This window comes from Carassius gibelio, chromosome B5 (assembly GCF_023724105.1).
Source record: "Carassius gibelio isolate Cgi1373 ecotype wild population from Czech Republic chromosome B5, carGib1.2-hapl.c, whole genome shotgun sequence".
Lineage (NCBI taxonomy): Eukaryota > Metazoa > Chordata > Actinopteri > Cypriniformes > Cyprinidae > Carassius > Carassius gibelio.
The window spans coordinates 9869782-9889394 of record NC_068400.1 but is presented as its reverse complement, the minus strand read 5'-3'; the positions used below and the strand labels follow the sequence as shown (position 1 = coordinate 9889394).

General features: G+C 38.7%; 1 protein-coding gene across 1 annotated transcript in view; it reads left to right on the top strand.

Moving 5' to 3' along the window:
- Positions 1-18911, top strand: part of LOC127958226 (cytosolic phospholipase A2 gamma-like) — a 19989-nt gene extending 1078 nt beyond the window's left edge. The window contains exons 4-15 of the mRNA XM_052557021.1: positions 2877-3019; positions 3104-3305; positions 4414-4516; positions 4598-4738; positions 12307-12372; positions 12449-12490; positions 12670-12921; positions 15578-15721; positions 16041-16118; positions 16188-16342; positions 18218-18383; positions 18473-18911. Coding sequence (XP_052412981.1) covers positions 2877-3019; positions 3104-3305; positions 4414-4516; positions 4598-4738; positions 12307-12372; positions 12449-12490; positions 12670-12921; positions 15578-15721; positions 16041-16118; positions 16188-16342; positions 18218-18383; positions 18473-18663 — 1683 coding nt within the window. The 3' untranslated portion in view covers positions 18664-18911. The remainder of the gene's footprint in view (positions 1-2876; positions 3020-3103; positions 3306-4413; positions 4517-4597; positions 4739-12306; positions 12373-12448; positions 12491-12669; positions 12922-15577; positions 15722-16040; positions 16119-16187; positions 16343-18217; positions 18384-18472) is intronic.
- The last annotated feature ends 702 nt before the right edge of the window (positions 18912-19613 follow it).

The following is a 19613-nucleotide window of genomic DNA, read 5'->3' as shown; positions in this document are numbered from 1 at the left end:
GGTCAAAATGATTTTTCTTTTATGCCAAAAATCATTAGGATATTAAGTAAAGATCATTTTGTAAGTTCCCTACTGTAAATATATCAAAACTTAATTTTTTGATTAGTAATATGCATTCCTAAAACTTCATTTGAACAACTTTAAAGATGATTTTCTCAATATTTAGATTTCTTGCCCCCCTCAGATGTCAGATTTTCAAATAATTGTATCTCAGCCAAATATTGTCCAATACATCAATGGCAAGATTATTTATTCAGCTTTCAGATGATGCATACAGTACATCTCAGTTTTTAAAAAAATGACCCTTATAACTGGTTTTGTGGTCCAGGTTCACATATATCAAGTCATGTTCATGTCAGCACTGATCTGTCTGTTTGTCTCTGTGGCTTCCTCAGCGTTGAGAGGAGAAACAAAAACGTACTGAATAAGAATGAGCAGGAGTTTGTAGCCGGCAGGAGAAACACTGTTTTACAATCCCTGAAGAAGCTTAAGATTCAATGCAGTCAGGTAAAACCTCCTATGTTATATACTTCACATTTCCAACTGCTTATTTTTAAATGAACTACAGATGATGTGTTGGGTGATGAACATCAGCTGTCAAGCATCAGTTTCATCTCTTCATTGTGAAAAACAATGCCGTTCCTATAACTTTGTCATCATTACATTCTGTTGTTTTATCTAAATCTATTAATCCATTAATACCTTTCAAACTTTCTACAATAAACATTTGTAAATGAAGTGTGTGTTTTCAGGAGCAAGACTGGACATGCCTGAGTATTTTTAATACTTACATTAGTCACAGGGTGTGTCACATGTGGGATGGGAACAGACGTTTGTAAACTACTGTATATCTCAGTTAATTTTCCATTAAACTACAAAGCAGGTGGCAAGAGTTCCAAGTTTTTTGATACTTCTGATTAGGGCTGTGTATTGTATATCGTATCCGATATGATGTGTTGCGATACATTGCAATACTGTCATCAAGTCTATATATTGGGATATTTCTTATTTTAGGAGTAGGATATATTTTTAGGAAACCTGTCATTAAGAACACAATTCAGTTCAAGTTTCTTTTTACAATACAAATCGTTGCGAATCAAGTTTCTACAATATATAGTAGTCGCTTATCAGTGGTGACTGTCAGTTCATGTGCATATGGCAGAAATGTATGGAAAATCAATTAAAGACGTAATCAAACAGACAATAAACACTATTAACAGCAATGATTATATGATGCAATCAAACTTGTAGCAAAATGTGGTAGTTCTGTATGTTTTAAGAACACACCACCATATGCCAACCTTATTAATAAATAAATAACAATTATTTAACCGGAACACAGTGGGATCTGCATTTGAAATAATCAGTCCTTGTAACATTCAACGTTATTGAACTACTGGTTGTGCAGTGCTTACATGATTTCTAAAGAAAACAAAACAATTGTAAATCAGTAAAATAAATACATTTGTCGAACCTTTCCATTTCACAGGTTTTTCTGTTTTTTTTTTTGTTCCGCGTGGAATCGCCTAAACCGCAATGAGAGCAAGGCCCAAACTGCACAAAACACCCCCAAAATGAGAGAAAGCTGCAGCTGCACCGTGTGAGCCCCTCTTCACATGGGATGCGGCGAGACCGAGGTGGCGCCCTCGCCATGGTCCCTCGGTGGATGTTCCCACAAAAGGCCAAATGATGGCACACTACAGCTTTGTACACCGATCAAGGACAATTCTTTCATCCTCCATTACTAGCAGCAATATTAATTAGGGATGGGCGAATCGATCCTGAAGTATCGATAGCAATGAAGGCATCAAAATGATTGATACTGAAATAAAAAATATCGATACTAAGGTGTTTTTATTTACCAGTGATTTTGTTTATTAAAATAAAAATAATGCCTACAATATGCCTTAAATCGGACGGATAACCTATGTTAGGAAATAATTGTGTGCAAGTCATTTTCCTGCTCATCTGAAAACATGCAAATGTTGCAAGGCAGAATTAATCAATTACAGAGAGCGTTAACTCACTTCCGACAGTATATTTAAATAGAGCTGCGTTTCCCAAGAGTAGCCTATAATAAGACAGCATTTATGTTTTTGGAAAAGGCAGCCCAGAACAATGCAAAAAAACATAGGCTATATGTTTGAGTTATTTCACAATAAACCCATTGAAATTGTACCCTAGTTTGTGCAGTACATTTATTTAAATTTGAATGTTAAAAGTTCATATTGCTCATGTTGTATTCTGTATTGTTAATATAAATCATACACACTCCGAATAAAAAGGTTGCATTTTATGCATGCAACAGCCTATTACTGGCAGTCCCTTATGACAATGAACCATGGTTACCACTACAGTAAACAAAATTTAACCATGTGTAAACAAAAAATATAACCTAATAAGTTGCAATTAAGGCATATTGAATGTTTAAATGCATTTCAAATATAAAGTTAGGTAGGCATTATTACCCATTGTACTCATAATAATTAAATAAATTTCATAATTTGAAAGTTTGGTTTAGAAGCATCGTATCGGTATCAATTTCGACGATACTGGCCATTAAAAGTATCAGTATCGTATCGAAAAACAAAATCCCTAATATTAATGCTAACATTATTGGCGTGCCCTAATGCTAGTATTTCCTGTTACTCTCGCTGTCGTTCAGAGACAAAGACTGCCATCTAGCAGTCAGAATGTAAACTTAAAACGAAACAACTGACATTAATCTTGTATGAATTATTTTTTTATATCGATATTCCGATTCTGAGAATCAATACAGTATTGCCAAACAAAATATTGTGATATTCACATGTATCGATATTTTCTTACACCCATACTTCTGATATCTGATACTTTGAATGGTGTGTGCATTTCAGAAAGAGGTGCCAAACATTGCATTACTGGGTTCTGGAGGAGGACAAAGAGCCATGGTGGCTTTGCTGGGATCCCTGGTTCAGCTTGATAAAGCAGGTCTTCTGGACTGCATCCTTTATCTGAGCGGAGTCTCTGGATCCACCTGGTACTATCCCTGAGAAACAACAAACACACAGAGATTGAATTGAGTTGAATGTCAAAAATGAGAGCAGTATGTTCTTCTCTCCAGGTGCATGGCCTCCTTATACAAAGAACCAAACTGGTCCACTAAACTAGAGACTGTGAAGAACAAAATCATTGAGAGAATCAGAGGTCCTGAAGTCAGCTTGACAGACGCAATGGCCAAACTGAAGAAATATTACTATGGGAAAGACTTCTTCAGCTTGACTGACGTCTGGGCAGTGATGGTCGTCATGTCATATGTGAAAGAGGTCTGTAACTATTCATGACCTGGGATGGATTTTACAGGTTTCATTTTTATTCATAATTCAGAAAATTATAGGGTGGAATGATTTACAGCCTGCTACTATAGTTTGAGGTTTATGTATAGAGAAGGTTATTTGATCATTTTTATTTATATCTTGCAGTTCAGTGGCCAAATGATGTTTATTCAGTGATTGTGAATTGGACTTTTTGTTTTCTGACTCACTAAAAAGAACTGGTTCATTATAGCAGTTATTTGTTTGTGAATCGGGCTACACAGGTTGGGCTTTGTGGTCACATATTTTGTCATTTGTGACCCCGGAGCACAAAACCTTAACCAGTCTTAAGTCGCTCGCTGGGGTATATTTGTAGCAATTGCCAACAATACATTGTATAGGTCAAAATTATAGATTTTTCTTTTATGCCAAAAATCATTAGGATATTAAGTAAAGATCATGTTCCATAAAGATATTTTGTAAATTTCTTAAAACGTAGTTTTTGATTGGTAATATGCATTGCTAAGAGCTCCATTTGTACAACTTTAAAGGTGATTTTTTTTCAATATTTAGATTATTTATTTGCACCCTCAGATTCCAGATTTTCAAATAGTTGTATCTCAGCCAAATATCGTCCTATCCTAACAAATTAGAATAAATGACACTTATGACTTGTTTTATGGTCCAGGGTCAAATATGAAAGAACTTTGATAGATTTTCAGTGTTATTTACTATGGCAATGCAACATTTCTGTTTGTAAAAAAGGGTTCAGCATCTCCTATAGTAGACTTATAGGTTACATAGGCCTACAGAAGTATTACATTTTAAATTGAGAAAGAAGCAACCAACCTAGCGATAAAACTGATGGACATCTCCAAAAAGGACGTACTTCAAGTTTTAATTGGAACATTTCTCTCTAAGCCAGCAGTCATATTTATTTTAATAAGGCCACTCATGAGAATGAAATGGTAACGAATCTCCACTGATTCTCTTGATAAATTCTCTCACTGTAGAAATGTCATATGAAGCTCCATTTGAGCCTCAGGTCCTTAAGATAAAAAACTGAATGTCTCACAACCGTCTACCTATAATACAATAACATGATGTGTGTTTTCTGTAGATCGATGAGCACACACTCACAGAGCAGCGGAACCAGCACAATAAAGACCCGTTTCCCATCTATGCAGTGATCGACAAGCAAAGCAAACAGAGCAATGACGGAGGTCTGCGTGTGATGCATGAAAAGGGATGAAATGTTAATGTGCTCGTGACAGTAGTTACATGGACATGTGTTCTGTTTGCAGACCCCTGGTTTGAGATCAATCCATATGAAGCAGGTTATTCTCTCTCTGGAGTGTTTGTGGACACCAGCGACTTTGGCAGCCAGTTTCACAAAGGCTCAAAGATAAAACATCAGGATGAATTTGACATGCTGTACCTGCAAGGTAAAAAACTTTTAATTAATATTTAATTAATATTTAATAAGTTTAATATTTGGGTAACACTTTCTTTGTAATATCAACTTATATAGCTTAATACACTGATTGCATATTGTACACTGATCTCTGCAAACGAGTTATCAAACGGTTCTAGGTCTGTATTATTTGCTATTTCAGAAAAATAATTAGCATGGCTATTTATGGGTGTAATTTTGTATTTGATGCTCATTCTATTTTTTATTTAAGCAAAAAGCCCAAAGAAGCTGTGGTTTACAGGGAATTTATAAGCTAAGGGGCGTTGATTAATAAAAACAGTATTCTTCCACCAAACAATGTATAGTAGTTCAATAGAGTGGTGGTAATAAAGTGGTTGCCGAGCAACACACAAACATAAACAGAATTGTGTGATTGTAGAGTAATTTACAACAGCTTTGAACATGGCTCAGCCAATCAGAATAAAGGACCGGAAACCATCTGTTATTAAAAATATACTATATTTGTTTTATAGTCAAAACTGACTTCATAACAAATTAGGACTGTCCCCTACTGATTTTCATAGTCGAATCAGAATTTTCTAATCTTTCCGATATTCGACCAATAGTTGAATTATATGTTTGGGGGCGGGGCAAAATACATTAACAAAAGTCAAGTCAGGCATTCGACAAACATAATTACTGATGTTAACACACAGGGAAAATGTGTAATGAACACCTTGCAGATATAAATGGGGTAAATAATGTTTTATGTTTTGATGAACAGAACACTTAACGTCAGCAAAACCTTAACAATTAACAATTTTATTACATTTTTTTTTACAATAGTGCTCTCATTATAACGTTAGCCTAAAATGTTAGCAGTTAATGTTCTGCATTTCCGTTTTGAGCTGCGTGAGCTGAAGATGGCCAGTAGAGTGATGTTGATAGCAAGTTTTTAATCAATGGGATTCAACTCATAATTTCATATAGAATACGCTTCGTTATTTAAACAACACAACATTATATTAAGACTTATAGGCTATTTGCAAAAAGGGCCCTAACGCACATGAACATATCTGCGGGACTCTGAATGCGAACTCGTTTTTGTGGAGAGAAACATGGCAACAAAACTATAAAAATTCATAGCATTTTAGTATAATAGTCTTCTCATAATAATAGTATGTATATAACAGTATCCAACTTCCACCGGCAAGCACCTAGCCTTCCAGCCTTTCCTGTGGCAGTCGCTGACTAAACTGTTGTACTTCTCCTTCTCTTGTAAGCTCCAGCATGACGAGACTCTTCATTGTCTCTGAACTTAGGACAATGTCAGGCCTGAGGGTGGTTTCATCGACATGCTGCGGGAACATGAGTTGACTGCCCACATTCACTGACAGCTGCCAGTCCTGTGCACTGTTAAGAAACCCTGATGTTGCACTAGATGTTGGTTTTGGTTTCTCCCCAGCTCCGATGAATTAGTTGATTTGCTTCCAGGGTTTGGACCTTCGACAGCTAATGATGGCACTGCATATGCTCTCTGCATTGGTCTTGAGCAATTGGTTGTGACGCCAACAGTATCCGCCTTCCCCCAGAGCTTTTGGGCAGCAACTCAAAATATGCTCATGGGTCCCCTTCCCCTGGCAGAGTGGGCATGCTGGTGTATCAGCCAAGCCCCACCAGTGGAGATTGGATGGACTGGGAAGGATGTTGTAGACTGCCTGAGCTAGGAACTTAATACGGTGAGGTTATGTCTGCCAGAGGTTATTCCACGTGATCTTCCTCTCCACAACTTGTTCCCATCTCGTCCTGGCACCTTGTTCTCTCATTCCCACTGATCTGCTGTTCCTCTCCTCCATGGCTGCTCTCACATCGTGCTGCACCAATTGCCTCCTCTTCTTTCTTCTGAGCCTTGTCAAAAGGCATAGTTCCTAGTCCAGCCCTTCCTCTGGCCACTGTTCCCACTAGGACTCCATGACATAGCCATGATTCTGCTTGAACCACTGCAGTCTCTGCTCTCCACTTCCTGCCTGTCCTGACTGCTACCCCTGCTCCGGAGACCTTGGAGTCTGATGACTCACAGAGTTGCAGCACCTCTCTTGCATTTGAGACGTTGAACTCCTCCTCAATGTATTTCAAGGGGAGTGTGAGCTTGCCAGAGTTCCCATATAGGGCGATGCTGCCCAAGCTCCTTTGCAGTCCCAACCATCCTCTCAGGTAGCTGCTAACTCTTCTTTCCAGATCTGAGATCGTAGTGATCGGAAACTCATAGAGGAGCAATGGCCACATTATCCTTGGCAGAATCCCATGCTAATAAATCAATGCCTTGAATTTTCCTGGAAGGGCTGACTTGTCAACGTCCTTGAGCCATTCTTCCAGCTGTGTCCCTGTGGCTGCTGTCAAAGAACTTCCCCAAGCTCTTGATTGGCTTCTCGCAGATGGTAGGAATTGGTGTTCTTGATTCTGCTGGCTTAAATGACATCCTGGCCCATCACATCACCCTCTTCAGCCCTGCCAGGATCAACCTGCCTCCAGGCACTGACTCGTCGGTCACTGTCAGATCATACATGAAGGTGCAAATTGGCGGTAGGCAGTTCCCAGACTTAGACTTGGGATCTCTTCATTCTGGTTCAGCCAAATTCACCAACATGTTAATTGCCAGAGCAAACAGGATCACTGAGGTGGTGCAGCCTGTGATGATTCCCACCTCCAATCTGTGCCAGTCTGATGTTATTGATCCTGTGGAGGCTCTCAGGCTAAAATTGCTGTAATAGTCCAGGATGAGCTCTCTTACAAAGGCTGGGACATGGTGCCTTTTCAAGGTTTCAAGGACCAAAACTAGCTGATGTTCTTGGAGTTGTCCTCTTTTGGGACCCACACTCCTTCTGCAACTCACCACTGCTGCTTTTCCACTTCTCCAGATATCCTTCAGAATCTTCCAAAGCCGATGCAGTAGCTTGGGACATTGCTTGTAGACCTTGTAGGGTGTTCTTCTTGGTCCTGGTGCAGGCTTTGACCTTGCTTTCTGCACCAATTCCTGAACTTCTTTCAGGAGTGGCTCCATCAGATTGAAGACCTCCATCGGCTCTGGTGGTGTTTTCGCAGCTTTGCCCTACCTTAGCTCCTGGTCTCGCATAGTGTCCCTGAAGGAGTCTTGAAGGTATTGGTCGACTTCTTCCTTTGTACAGGTCAGTCACCCACTGTGTTTCTGCTCGAGGAGTTCCTTTGTAAAGCCAAAAGGGTTGTTGATAAAAGCGGCCCGCTTCTTGGCCCTTTCAGTCCTTCGTCTGCTTTTACGTTCAGCTCTGCCTAGAATTAGGAGCCTCTTTCTGATCATTTGATGGAGTTCTGGCAGTGCTACCCTTTCCTCTTCACTGGCTTCCTTGTGTTGTTTCTTTAAGGTTTTTAACTATTTCCTGATGTTATGGATCTTGACTGCCCTCTGGTTCTTGATGTAAGGCTGCTTCACTCCCCTCTCCTCCTCCACACCAAACCTCTCTGCAGCCATACTCACTATGATGGTCGTCATAGTCTGCAACTTTTCTCAACATCCCCTTTGGCTGTTGCTTCCAACACCTTGTCTACATCCTCATCAATCTTCTGCCAGTCTGCTGTTTTAGAGGCTTGGGGCCACCTGATCCTTCTCTTCTCTGACTTCCTGGTCGAAGGGACTGTTTGCATCACTTGGAGGCTCTGGGCTGTGTGGGGTGTATCCAGGCCTGGCTCCTCCTCCATCTCACCAAGTGTTAGACCTGTGCATTGTGATGCTTGCTGTCGCTCCTTGCATGTTTCCTTGTTTGAAGGGTCTTAAGGCCCTGCTCATTCTTGCAGATCTTTCCACACAAGCATTCTTTGCTCATCATCAACATTCGTCCATTGCTGATGGTTGTTAACCTTGAATCTGTCCAGCTGGGGTGCTCACCCCCCCCCCCCCTCTGGCTTCCCTGGGGGTATATTTCCTGTCTTTGTTCCATAGCTTTTTTGGTTCCTCCTTCACAGGAGGTGCGGTTAGGCGTGCTAGCCCATGCAGCCCCGGTTGCTGTCTTCCCAGGCTGCCAACTGTCTCTCCAGCTGTCACCAACATGTTCTTGGTCAGCAATGAGCCTTTCGTGGTAGTCACTGGTTTGAAGAATACTGTTTTTATTAATATTCAATTCAATTCAAGTTTATTTGTATAGCGCTTTTTACTAAACAAATCGTTACAAAGCAACTTTACAGAAAATTATGTTTCTACAATATTTAGTAGTAGCTTATAAGTGGTGTCTGTCAGTTTGTGCACGTATGACAGGATTTTTCAGAAAAATTAAGACAAGACGCAGTCAGTCAGATAATGAACACTATTAACAGCAATTATTATATGATGCAGTCACACTTGTAGCAATGTTCTGTTGTTGATTCAGGGTTAGCATCATCTGAGGTCCTCTGAGGGTCAGCATCATCTCTTCTCAGGTGTTCTCAGGTGTAAATCCCGTGGCAAAAAATAGAAACAAATAGAGACATCGTTAGCATAGCTGCTGTTCCAACAAAGTAAAATGAATTCATAAAATCATTACACTTTATTTGCACTGTTTTATTTTGTGAAACCTTAATATGTATATGGAATAACCGTTTTATAAAAGCAATAAGCCCCGTGAAGCTGTGGTTTATAGTGAATTTATAACAGCTCGTACCTAACAAGGCCCCTTAAACCATGGCTTCACAGGGCTTATTGCTTTCATTTAAAAAGCAAATTGAGATGCTATATTTCAACAAAACATTTCTTATGGTGACTTAAAGGAGCGACTATTGCTGCTGAATATTTTAAGTGCTCCAATCCCAAGGCACAAATTCCAAGCATGGGACACCAACTTGGCTACACGTCACATCACTTTTCACTTTAACCATTTAACAAAGCAATTTCATATGAGGGTCAAAGACGTTAAGATGTCCGCATCAAGAAAAATGTACAAAAGTGATTTTGTGTCCATAGAAAGCATATTAAATGTAAGTAAAATGTCTACTTTTAAGGTTTTAAATACGTTTTTGCAGAATAAAATGTCAAAAGTTGGTTGAAATAATGTTACATTGTCATTCAGTGTAACACAATATTTATGCAAAAATTTAAACAACATGCTTATTCTGACATGTACATATTAAAATATCTAAATGAATAATGGAGCATAATAAATTTTACTGTGTTTTAAATTAGTACATAATTCTTACTGACAAATGAGCAAAACCTAGGATATTGGCAAATGTAAAAAATGTAAAATTACAACTCATTAGTATTTGGGGTGAAAGTAATTAGTCTTTTAATATGTCATAAATTGATTTTTGTTGTAAATATGCCTGACAAGATTGCTACACTGAATGACATTTTACTGGGTGTCTTCTGTAAATCAGGGCAAAATGTATGATATTTATTTTTTGCTCAGAAAAAACAAAAACAAAAGTGCAATTAAATAAAACATAATTTTTTTTGCATTTTTGGGGGGTAAAAACTACAACAGTTTAAAGCAGTATTACACTTTTTCGTCTTTGACCAATGAATTAAATTGTTTTGGACCTTCATTCCTATTTTCCTAAGTTTTCGTGTACATTTTATGTAGACTATATATATATATTTTTTAATTGTATTTTGCTTTTTCAAATATAACAGTAAAAACAAACATCAGACATAACACAAAATAAAACACATACTGTACACACACACACACACACACACACACACACACACATAATAAGAAGGGGAGAGATACAATATAAAACGATTAAGAAATCAACATTATCAAATGTACGGAGCCCCTCACATGCCATGCAGGAAAAAATAGTAGGCTAAATTGTGTGAAAGATTTACTAATTCATTCCCTCAATGTATTAAAACGTGCACACGATTACTATTGTATTCCCTCGTTTTATTATTGCGTTCACTTGATTTCAAATGAACGCAATAGTAATCGTGTGTACGTCTTAGTACTTTGAGGAAACGAATTAGTAAATTATTTATTTTTAAAATAATTTTTCTTGCATGTCATGTGCAGGGCTCCGTACAAATGATCTCATGTGGCACTTTTTTTCTTATGTAATTCAAAAATGGTTTCCATTTTCTCTAATGGTGCACAGCTGCAAATTACCGACAACCAAAGACCAGTTAGCACATAAATGTCTGATTTCCATTTCAAAGCGATACATTTTTTAGCTATAATCAGCAACATTTCTTAATAGCTTGATTACATTGAAGATTGGAGTCAATAAAATAATCTAATAATAAACATACCTTTGGATCCAATGGAAAATGAATTTAATGGATCTGTGATATAATGCCACCCAAAACACTTTCACTTTAGAACACAACCTTCTTTGGTACCACATCTAAAGCAGAGAGGTGAAATGCTATTGCTAATGTAATTTGGATGGAGTGTAATAAAGCTGGTGTAAGAAATTATTAATCTATACCTGGAATTCAAAGTTGAGGTGACCCCCGTCTTTACATAACTGACCCTATAGGTCCTCTGCTAATGTTATCTCCGAATCATGCTCCCATCTATGTAGGTTTGGATTTATCTGGGTCAGCTAAAGGCTGGCTTGACATCAGAGCATCATATATTCCAGAAATTGTTTTATATAATGGTTTTACAGAGTAGCAGAGTTGTTCAATAGCTGTACGTTTTTGATTTTAGCCTTAAAGGTGGGGGGGGGGGGGGTGAAATGCTATTTCATGCATACTGAGATTTTTACACTGTTGGATTCCCATGCTTAACATGGACAAAGTTTCAAAAATTAAGTTGTACGTTTGAATGAGTATTTTTGTTCCAAAATACCTCTTCCGGTTTGTCACAAGTTTCGGAAAGTTTTTTTAGAGTATGGGTCTGTGTGACATTAGATGGAGCGGAATTTCCTTATATGGGTTCTAAGGGCACTTCTGCTGGAAGAGCGCACGTTCCCGTAGAGCACAGCCCAGCAGAGACATTCACTGATCAGAGCGAGAGTGAATTGTCACAAAAGAAGTGTGTTTTTGGTTGCCAGGGCAAGACAACCCTGCCCAGATTACCAAAAAAAAAAAACAGCATTAAGGGACCAGTGGATGGAGTTTATTTTTACAGAGCATCAACGGAGTTGTGCAAGTGTTTTTGTTTGTTCCCTGCATTTCGAAGATGCTTGTTTTACAAACAAGGCCCAGTTTGATGCCGGATTTGCATATCGTTAATTTCTTAAGGATAATGCAGTCCCAACGAAAATGGGTCACGATTGTGTGTTGAAACCGCAGGCGGTGAGTAAAACTGCTTCAAATATCTCTGTGTTGTTCACTTAGCTATCGGTGCATAAGCACATCAAGTAAACAACATGGTTGGGTAGAAGACAACACTTCCCATCATTCACGATCCTTCTTAGCAACATCAAACCACGCGATTGTTATTGTTTTGATAGTGCGCCCTCTCGTGGCAGGTCCTACAACCTGTACCTTTAAGGGGAAAAACATTGTCCATAAAATAACATTTATTTTAAATTACAAATTTATTAAATAAATTACTAATTGCCATGAGACAAATCCTTGTTGCTTAAACAGGTCAAACATACAAAATCTCAGCAGTTTATTTTGCAAGTGTTGATGTTGTTCTGCAGCTCTTTGCGGCAGCGCTTTAGCAGATGAAGTGGATATTAAGAAAACCATGTGGCAAAAGATAAAAGGTGAGGACTGAATTTTAGCTTTTTTTCTATTTAAAGTCAACAGTTATTTTATTACGATCCTTTTAATGTTTTTCAGATTTCTTTCAAAACGAAAAAACACTTGAAGCAATGAGGAAGGGTAAAGCATTTCTTATTGCTTTTAAGTATCTATTTTTAATTAAGAATTTAAGTATTTTAAGTACAACATTTTTATTTAAATATAATTGCTTCTGTTTGTGGGAAAACTGATACTGTAACTGTAAAAGTGTTTTGTTTTTTTGCAATGTATTCATCTTTACTCAATTTATGTGTTGACAGAAGAGCATGAGAGAACAGATGAAGTGATGAGAAAAGAGAAGGAAACAGAAGGAAAAGAAGCAGTACTGGAGTCTTTGTCTATGTCCTGTCCACCACACTCCGCAGACGAATGTAGGTTTCATTCAGATGATCCAATCTCCCCCATAGATGAATGTAACCAGGCACTCATGGATCTTGTGAACATGAATATCTCTGTTTTGAATGGCGAAGATCCTTCTGATTTTGATGAATCCATCAGAACAAATTTGAACGGTAAAGCATTATACATCACAGTAAGAACCTTCTGTTTAATGACAACAGATTTGTAAAGAATTATTGGTATTTAAAATGAAAGCCATATTTCACATCATATCTGCATTTAAAAATGATCATTTGTACTTTGAAAAAAAGCATCTGCTAAATACATGACCCTGGACCACAAAACCAGTCATTGTTTGGAGGACAATATTTGGCTTAGATACAACTATTTGAAAATCTGGAATCTGAACATCAAATGAACATCAAATGAAGTTCTTAGCAATACATATTAATAAACAAAAATTACATTTTGATATATCAACAGTAGGAAATTTACAAAATATAATGGAACATGATCTTTAATATCCTAATAATTTTTGGCATAAAAGAAAAATGGATAATTTTGACCCATACAGTGTATTGTTGGCTATTGCTACAAATATACCCCAGCGACTTACTGATTTTGTGCTCCAGGGACACATATGTATATATAAAATATAGTTTATATAACTATTTTATATCCATATAAAGTATATAACTATAAAATGTATAATAAAATATATGGATAAGGTAACTGTCAGGATAGACTCGGGAGAATGAGGTAGGTGAATTCAGAACAGTGATTTATTGAAAGATACATACAAGTGCTCTGTGAATCTTTATCCTCAAGTGCACGGTGAAACTCCATAGTTCAGATGCAGGCAGTATGGGAGTCACATGGGACGGGAATGCAAACAAGTAAGTTCGCTCGGTTCTGTAATGTCAAAGCCACAGTCATTGATCGATCACTTATATTCTCTTCTTCCTAAGATGCCGAAGACAGAATCAACCCGGGGTAATCATAGGAGACTTCAGCGACCGTTGAATCACTGGTAACGAACTGGTGATCCGTGGTCCTGAGGGTACCAGAACAACACCAAAGGTGAGTATACGTTACATCTGGCTTGCAGGAGCTCAGGAGACAAGTGGGATAAGACTGTTCCTGTTGGAGATCCTAATCGAGGCTCGTCCCAGAACTGGTGTGGGTGCTTAACTGGGCAGGTTCCTGACACTACCCCTTCCTCCAGGGTCCGCGCTAGCGGACTTTTCCTTCCAGCCATGTGTGGTTCTGGAGAATCTTTAAGCCAACACCATGGTGGAGCCGACAGTGTGAGGAACCAGGGAGGAGCTTTGACAGGGGAATTGGGTGACATCCCGATGCCGATCTACGGAGGCGGAACCAGGGTGCTTGACGGAACCAGCAGAACGGAGTGCTCGACGGACCAGGTCGACGTCGCCAGTCTGGAAGCCCAAGGGCGGAGTGGCTGGCTTGCATGCCTGAGGCGGAGCTGAGGACTCGGCTGACCAGGACGATGATGGAACAACAATGGGAAGACGATGGGATTAGTGAGGATGACAGGGGAACTGAAGGAAGGGAAGAGCCAGGCGAAGCCAAAGGGATGGAGGGTCAAGGCAAAGCCGGAGACCCGGAAGTCCATGGCAGAAGCTGAGCGACGACTGACCGAGGTTTATCTGGATGGACGAGGGAGCCCGGAGGAGCCCTTGGGCAGATGGGCCTCGGTGGAGCCAAAGGGATGCAGAGACGCAGCGGAGCCGGTGGGCTGATGGGCTGAGGTGGAGACATGGGTCTGGAGGGGCACAGTGCAGCGGGGGACTCCGTGCAATCCTGAGCCAGTGAACGGAAAACCTCTTCGGAGCCTGACGGGAGATCGGGACCCTCTTCGGGGCTTGATTGGGGTTCAGGAGACACTTCTGGGCCTAACTGGGGATCGGGAACCCATCCTGGGCTTAACAGGGAATCGGGAACCCATCCTGGGCTTAGCGGGGGATCGATCTGTGGAAGAGTCTTCGTCTATAGGCTCCCCAAACCCCTCTCGGAAATGGCGAAGGAAGTTCTGGACGTATGAGGTGACCACAGTTTCCTGACACCACAATGCTTCGGCCCATCTCAACGCGGCTCCAGATAATTGCAGGATGACGAAATAAATTTTCGATCTCTCCGTGGGGTATTGGTGTGCGTGTTGTAGGGTATTGGAAGCGCTGTCCTCGGGCTGTGCTGAATTCTCTTTCAGTTTTGCATCGAGCCTTCTGTCAGGACAGATCCGGGAGACTGAGGTAGGTGAATTCAGAACAGAGATTTATTGAAAGATATATACAAGTGCTCAGTGAATCTCTGTAGTTCAAATGCGGGCAGTATGGGAGTCACATTGGACGGGAATGCAAACAGGTGAGTTCGCTCGGTTATGTAGTGTCAAAGCCACAGTCATTGATCGCTCACTTATATTCTCTTCTTCCTAAGATGCCGAAGACAGAATCAACCCAGGGTAATCATAGGAGACTTCAGCGACCGTCGAATCACTGGTAGCGAACTCGTGATCCGCGGTCCTGAGGGTAGCAAAACAAAGACACAGGTTAGTGTAACACCAAAGGTGAGTATATGTTATATCTGGCTTGCAGGAGCTCAGGAGACAAGTGGGATGAGACTGTTCAAGTTGGAGATCCTATTTGAGGCTTGACCCAGAACTGGTGCTGAGATACCAGTTTTATAGTGCCTTGATTAGCTCGTTAAATAGGAACAGGTGTGGGTGCTTAGCTGGGCAGGTTCCTGACAGTAACATTAACAATAATATGTAATAACAACACAAACATGTCATGTCCTGTTTTCTTACAGAGCTCTCTGGAGGCAAAAGTCGGCTGATTCCTGCAATGAAAAAAGCGAGAATTGATGATAAAACAGCAGAAAAAGTGTATATAAAGCATTTCACCCTGAATGTGTGTGAATATTTGAGTAGTCAGCTCCATAATTGGGTATTTGGTAAGTTGAACTGTCTATAATTTCCAAACAAATAGGTCTAAATTTAAGATTTATGTATGCTATTTGAAATGAATATAAAATTCCCATCCATTTGGATAACACAATAAACTTAAGTGATGCATATTTGTCATACATGAATGAAACCAGTAAAATTTTTGAATTAATACCAATAAACAGTAAAATATAAAAAAATAGTTTGCTTTCATTACGCACAATAAGCAGTAATGAAACAATTAAGTCAAGAAGTCTACAGCCAAAATGGTTGTTCTCGAAAACCTGAGAATAGTTTAAGAAATTAAGAACTGTAACTGTTTTACAGATGCTGGGATAAGTATTTGTAAATGCATGGCTGAGTGGATCTGGGGAAGGAAATATAACTTCCTCCACAACATGACAGGTGAGAACAGACCTGCTAAATCTTGCAATTTAATGAGAATTAGACTAATTTCTCACTGTGATCGATTAGATGAAGCAGTGAACTCCACTCTTCTGCAAAGTGAGACAAGAGACTATATAGATGCCGGAATGTTGCTGAACTCACCCTACTTCTCAGTGCTGAGAGAAGACAGAGACATTGACCTCATCATTTCCCTGGACTTCAGTGATGGAGATCCTTTCATGGTATTACACACACATATAACACACTATAACAAAAGTTAAAGAAATAGAACACCTAGATATCATCATTTACTAAATAATACTAATAAAAAAAAAAGTTAGCTCTGGCTTCTTTGGCACATGTATGGTGTAGGGTTAGCGTAGCTGTAAGGTTAATTCCCTGACGAAAATTCACTACAAATAAAACCAAAAAACTATGGTTACTAGTTAAACCACAGTGACCATCAACTTACCGTGGTCTTGCTACACTAATCATTGTTTAAGCGTGTATTTGTAGTAAAACTGTGGCTTTACAAATGGTAATCATGGAGGCAAAAAAAACATGGTTACTATACTTATACTATAATAAAACAATGGTTACTTTTTTGTAAGGGTTGTAACAACAAGTGAGAAATATCAACCATAGACCAAAATAGCAAACCAAGTAGAAATTAAGGCCAAGTTCTACAAGCAAAACAAAAAGCTACAGGGTCTGTGACGAAACTATCATCAACATTGGCTTAGCTTTTCAAATAGCAAGAACTCATACATTTAAAATGCTTTTTGTTTAAACTGTTTTTATTTAGTACAGCTCTCAATCTTCAAAGAGCTAGTCAGCAGAAGGAAGCATGAAGAGCTCCAAAATTTCTTGGTAAACAGGGTGCAGTGACTTTGGTTTTCAAAAAAGACAATCGACCAACACCAGCAGATGACATTGCACCCCAAATCATCACAGACTGTGGAAACTCAACACCGGACTTCAAGCAACTTGGGCTATGAGCTTCTCCAGCCTTGCTCCAGACTCTAGGACCTTGAAATACAAAATTTGCTCTCATCTGAAGAGAGGACTTTGGGCCACTGGGCAACAGTCCAGTTCTTCTTCTCCTTAGCCCAGGTAAGACGCTTCTGACGTTGTCTGTGGTTCAGGAGTGACTTAACAAGAGGAACATGACAACTATAGCCAAATTCCTTGACACATCTGTGTGTGGTAGCTTTTGATACCTTGACCCCAGCCTCAGTCCATTTCTTGTGAAGTTCACTCAAATTCTTGAATCGATTTTGCATGACAATCCTCATAAGGCTGCGGTTTTCTCGGTTGGTTGTGCATCTTTTTCTCCACACTTTTTCTTCCACTCAACTTTCTGTTAACATGCTTGGATACAGCACTCTGTGAACAGCCAGCTTCTTTGGCAATGAGTGTTTGTGTCTCACCCTCCTTGTGAAGGGTGTCAATGATTGTCTTCTGGACAACTGTCAGATCAGCAGTCTTCCCCATGATTGTGTAGCCTAGTGAAATCTTAATGAAGGCTCAGGAAACCTTTGCAGGTGTTTTGAGTTGATTAGCTGATTGGCATGTCACCATATTCTATTTTGTTGAGATTTTTTTTGTTGGTGGGTTTTTGTTAAATGTGAGCCAAAATCATTACAATTAAAAGAACAAAAGACTTAAACTATTTCAGTCTCTGTGCACTGAATTTATTGAATACACAAGTTTTACAATTTGAGTTGAATTACTGAAATAAATGAACTTTTCTATGACATTCTAATTTATTGAGATGCAACAATGTGAACCTTCACATTGAGTGTGAATTTTTTATTTTATTTTGAGATCCATCTGTTCACAATGAGGATGACTGAGGAACTCATATGCCACTATTACAAACATGCTCAAAAAAAGAATTGTAATTGGGGTGTGAAAACTTTTGAACAGGATAATCAGTGTAAACTTATTTTATTTTTGTCTTTTGGTAAAAGTAAATATCTCCTCTAGCTTTTGGAATGGTGGTACTTTATATCTTAAAAAAAAGAGCAATTTACTGTTCATTCTGTTCAAAAAATTTACAAATCATTCTGTTCAAAAGCTTTTAATGAAGTTTCTCTCATTCATTTCTATTGCAGACAGTAAATGGAGCTGCTGAGACTTGCAAGAAACTAAAGATCCCTTTTCCTGAAGTCAAAGTTCCCAGTGATGAAGGAAAGAAACCAAAGGACTTCTATGTGTTCAAAGGCCCAAACTCTCCAACCGTGATCCACATCCCTCTGTTTAATGCGGTCAACTGTGGAGGCAAGTTCAGATCTTACAGCTGCCCTGATTAAACCTGAAATATCACTGAAATAAATGGTTCTGATTTGAGTGTGTTACTGTTTCTTTAGATAAAGTTGAGGACTGGAGGAAAAAATATCGCACCTTTCAAGGTGCTTACAGCGCTGAGATGATTGCTGATCTTATGGACGTCGCTGGAAAAAACATCTCAAACAACAGAGAGAAACTCAAGGAGCAGATTCGGGCGGTCATTGAAGAAAAAAGATTTGGACGCTTTAAAAATTTTCTGAATATAAACTGAATATAGAATAAAACTGATCTAAAGTAACAGTCATTACACAGAAAATAGTGTTTAATAAAAAAAAATGGCTAAATGTGATCTGTGGGTCAGTATAAGAATATCATGTTTGCATTTTATTCAATATGTTCAAAATGTTCCAAAATGTTTGACTTTCATTAAGTACTAAAGAGCTGATTAATAATCAAATTAATCATAACACAGGCTGAATTACAACTATGATTTCTAATTAAAAATAAAAGACAACAAAACCCATTATAATCAGTGATGTCCATTTCTGAGGAACTATATTGTATGGCGGAAGAATAATGTTTTTAAAATCATTACACTTTATTTGCTCTGTTTTATTCTGGGAAACCTTACTATGTAAATGGAATAACCATTTTATAAAAGCAATAAGCCCCGTGAAGCCATGGTTTACAGTGAATTTATAACAGCTCATAACTAACAACGCTTCTTAGCTGTTATAAATTCACTGTAAACCACAGCTTCTTGGGGCTTATTGTTATATTATTACATTGTTGACAGCCTCTATACAGCTGCCATGACAACAGCGAAAACAGTGATACCCCCAACACTTGTTATGGTTTGGTTTTACTGGAAGTAATGCAATAACTTCCGGTACATTTTTATATGCACTTAAGATAGTTTGAAACAAAAAAAGAATAAAAAAGAATGCATTGCATAGTTCATTATTAATTATTTGCATGTATTTGAGTTTGGTAAAATAGCCTAGTAGGGCCCTCATGGCCACCAGAGGGCCACCAAAAGAAACCAACATGAAATGACAGTTTATTTTATTTTATTTTAATTTGTGATATATTATGTCAATGGAAAGTGGTAATTATACAAACAGGCAATATTAAATAATTTAATAATCTAAACAAATAATTTAATTATTTCCATAGTGACGTGACCATGTTGATTATATGCGCTCATGTGGATATGTCTGA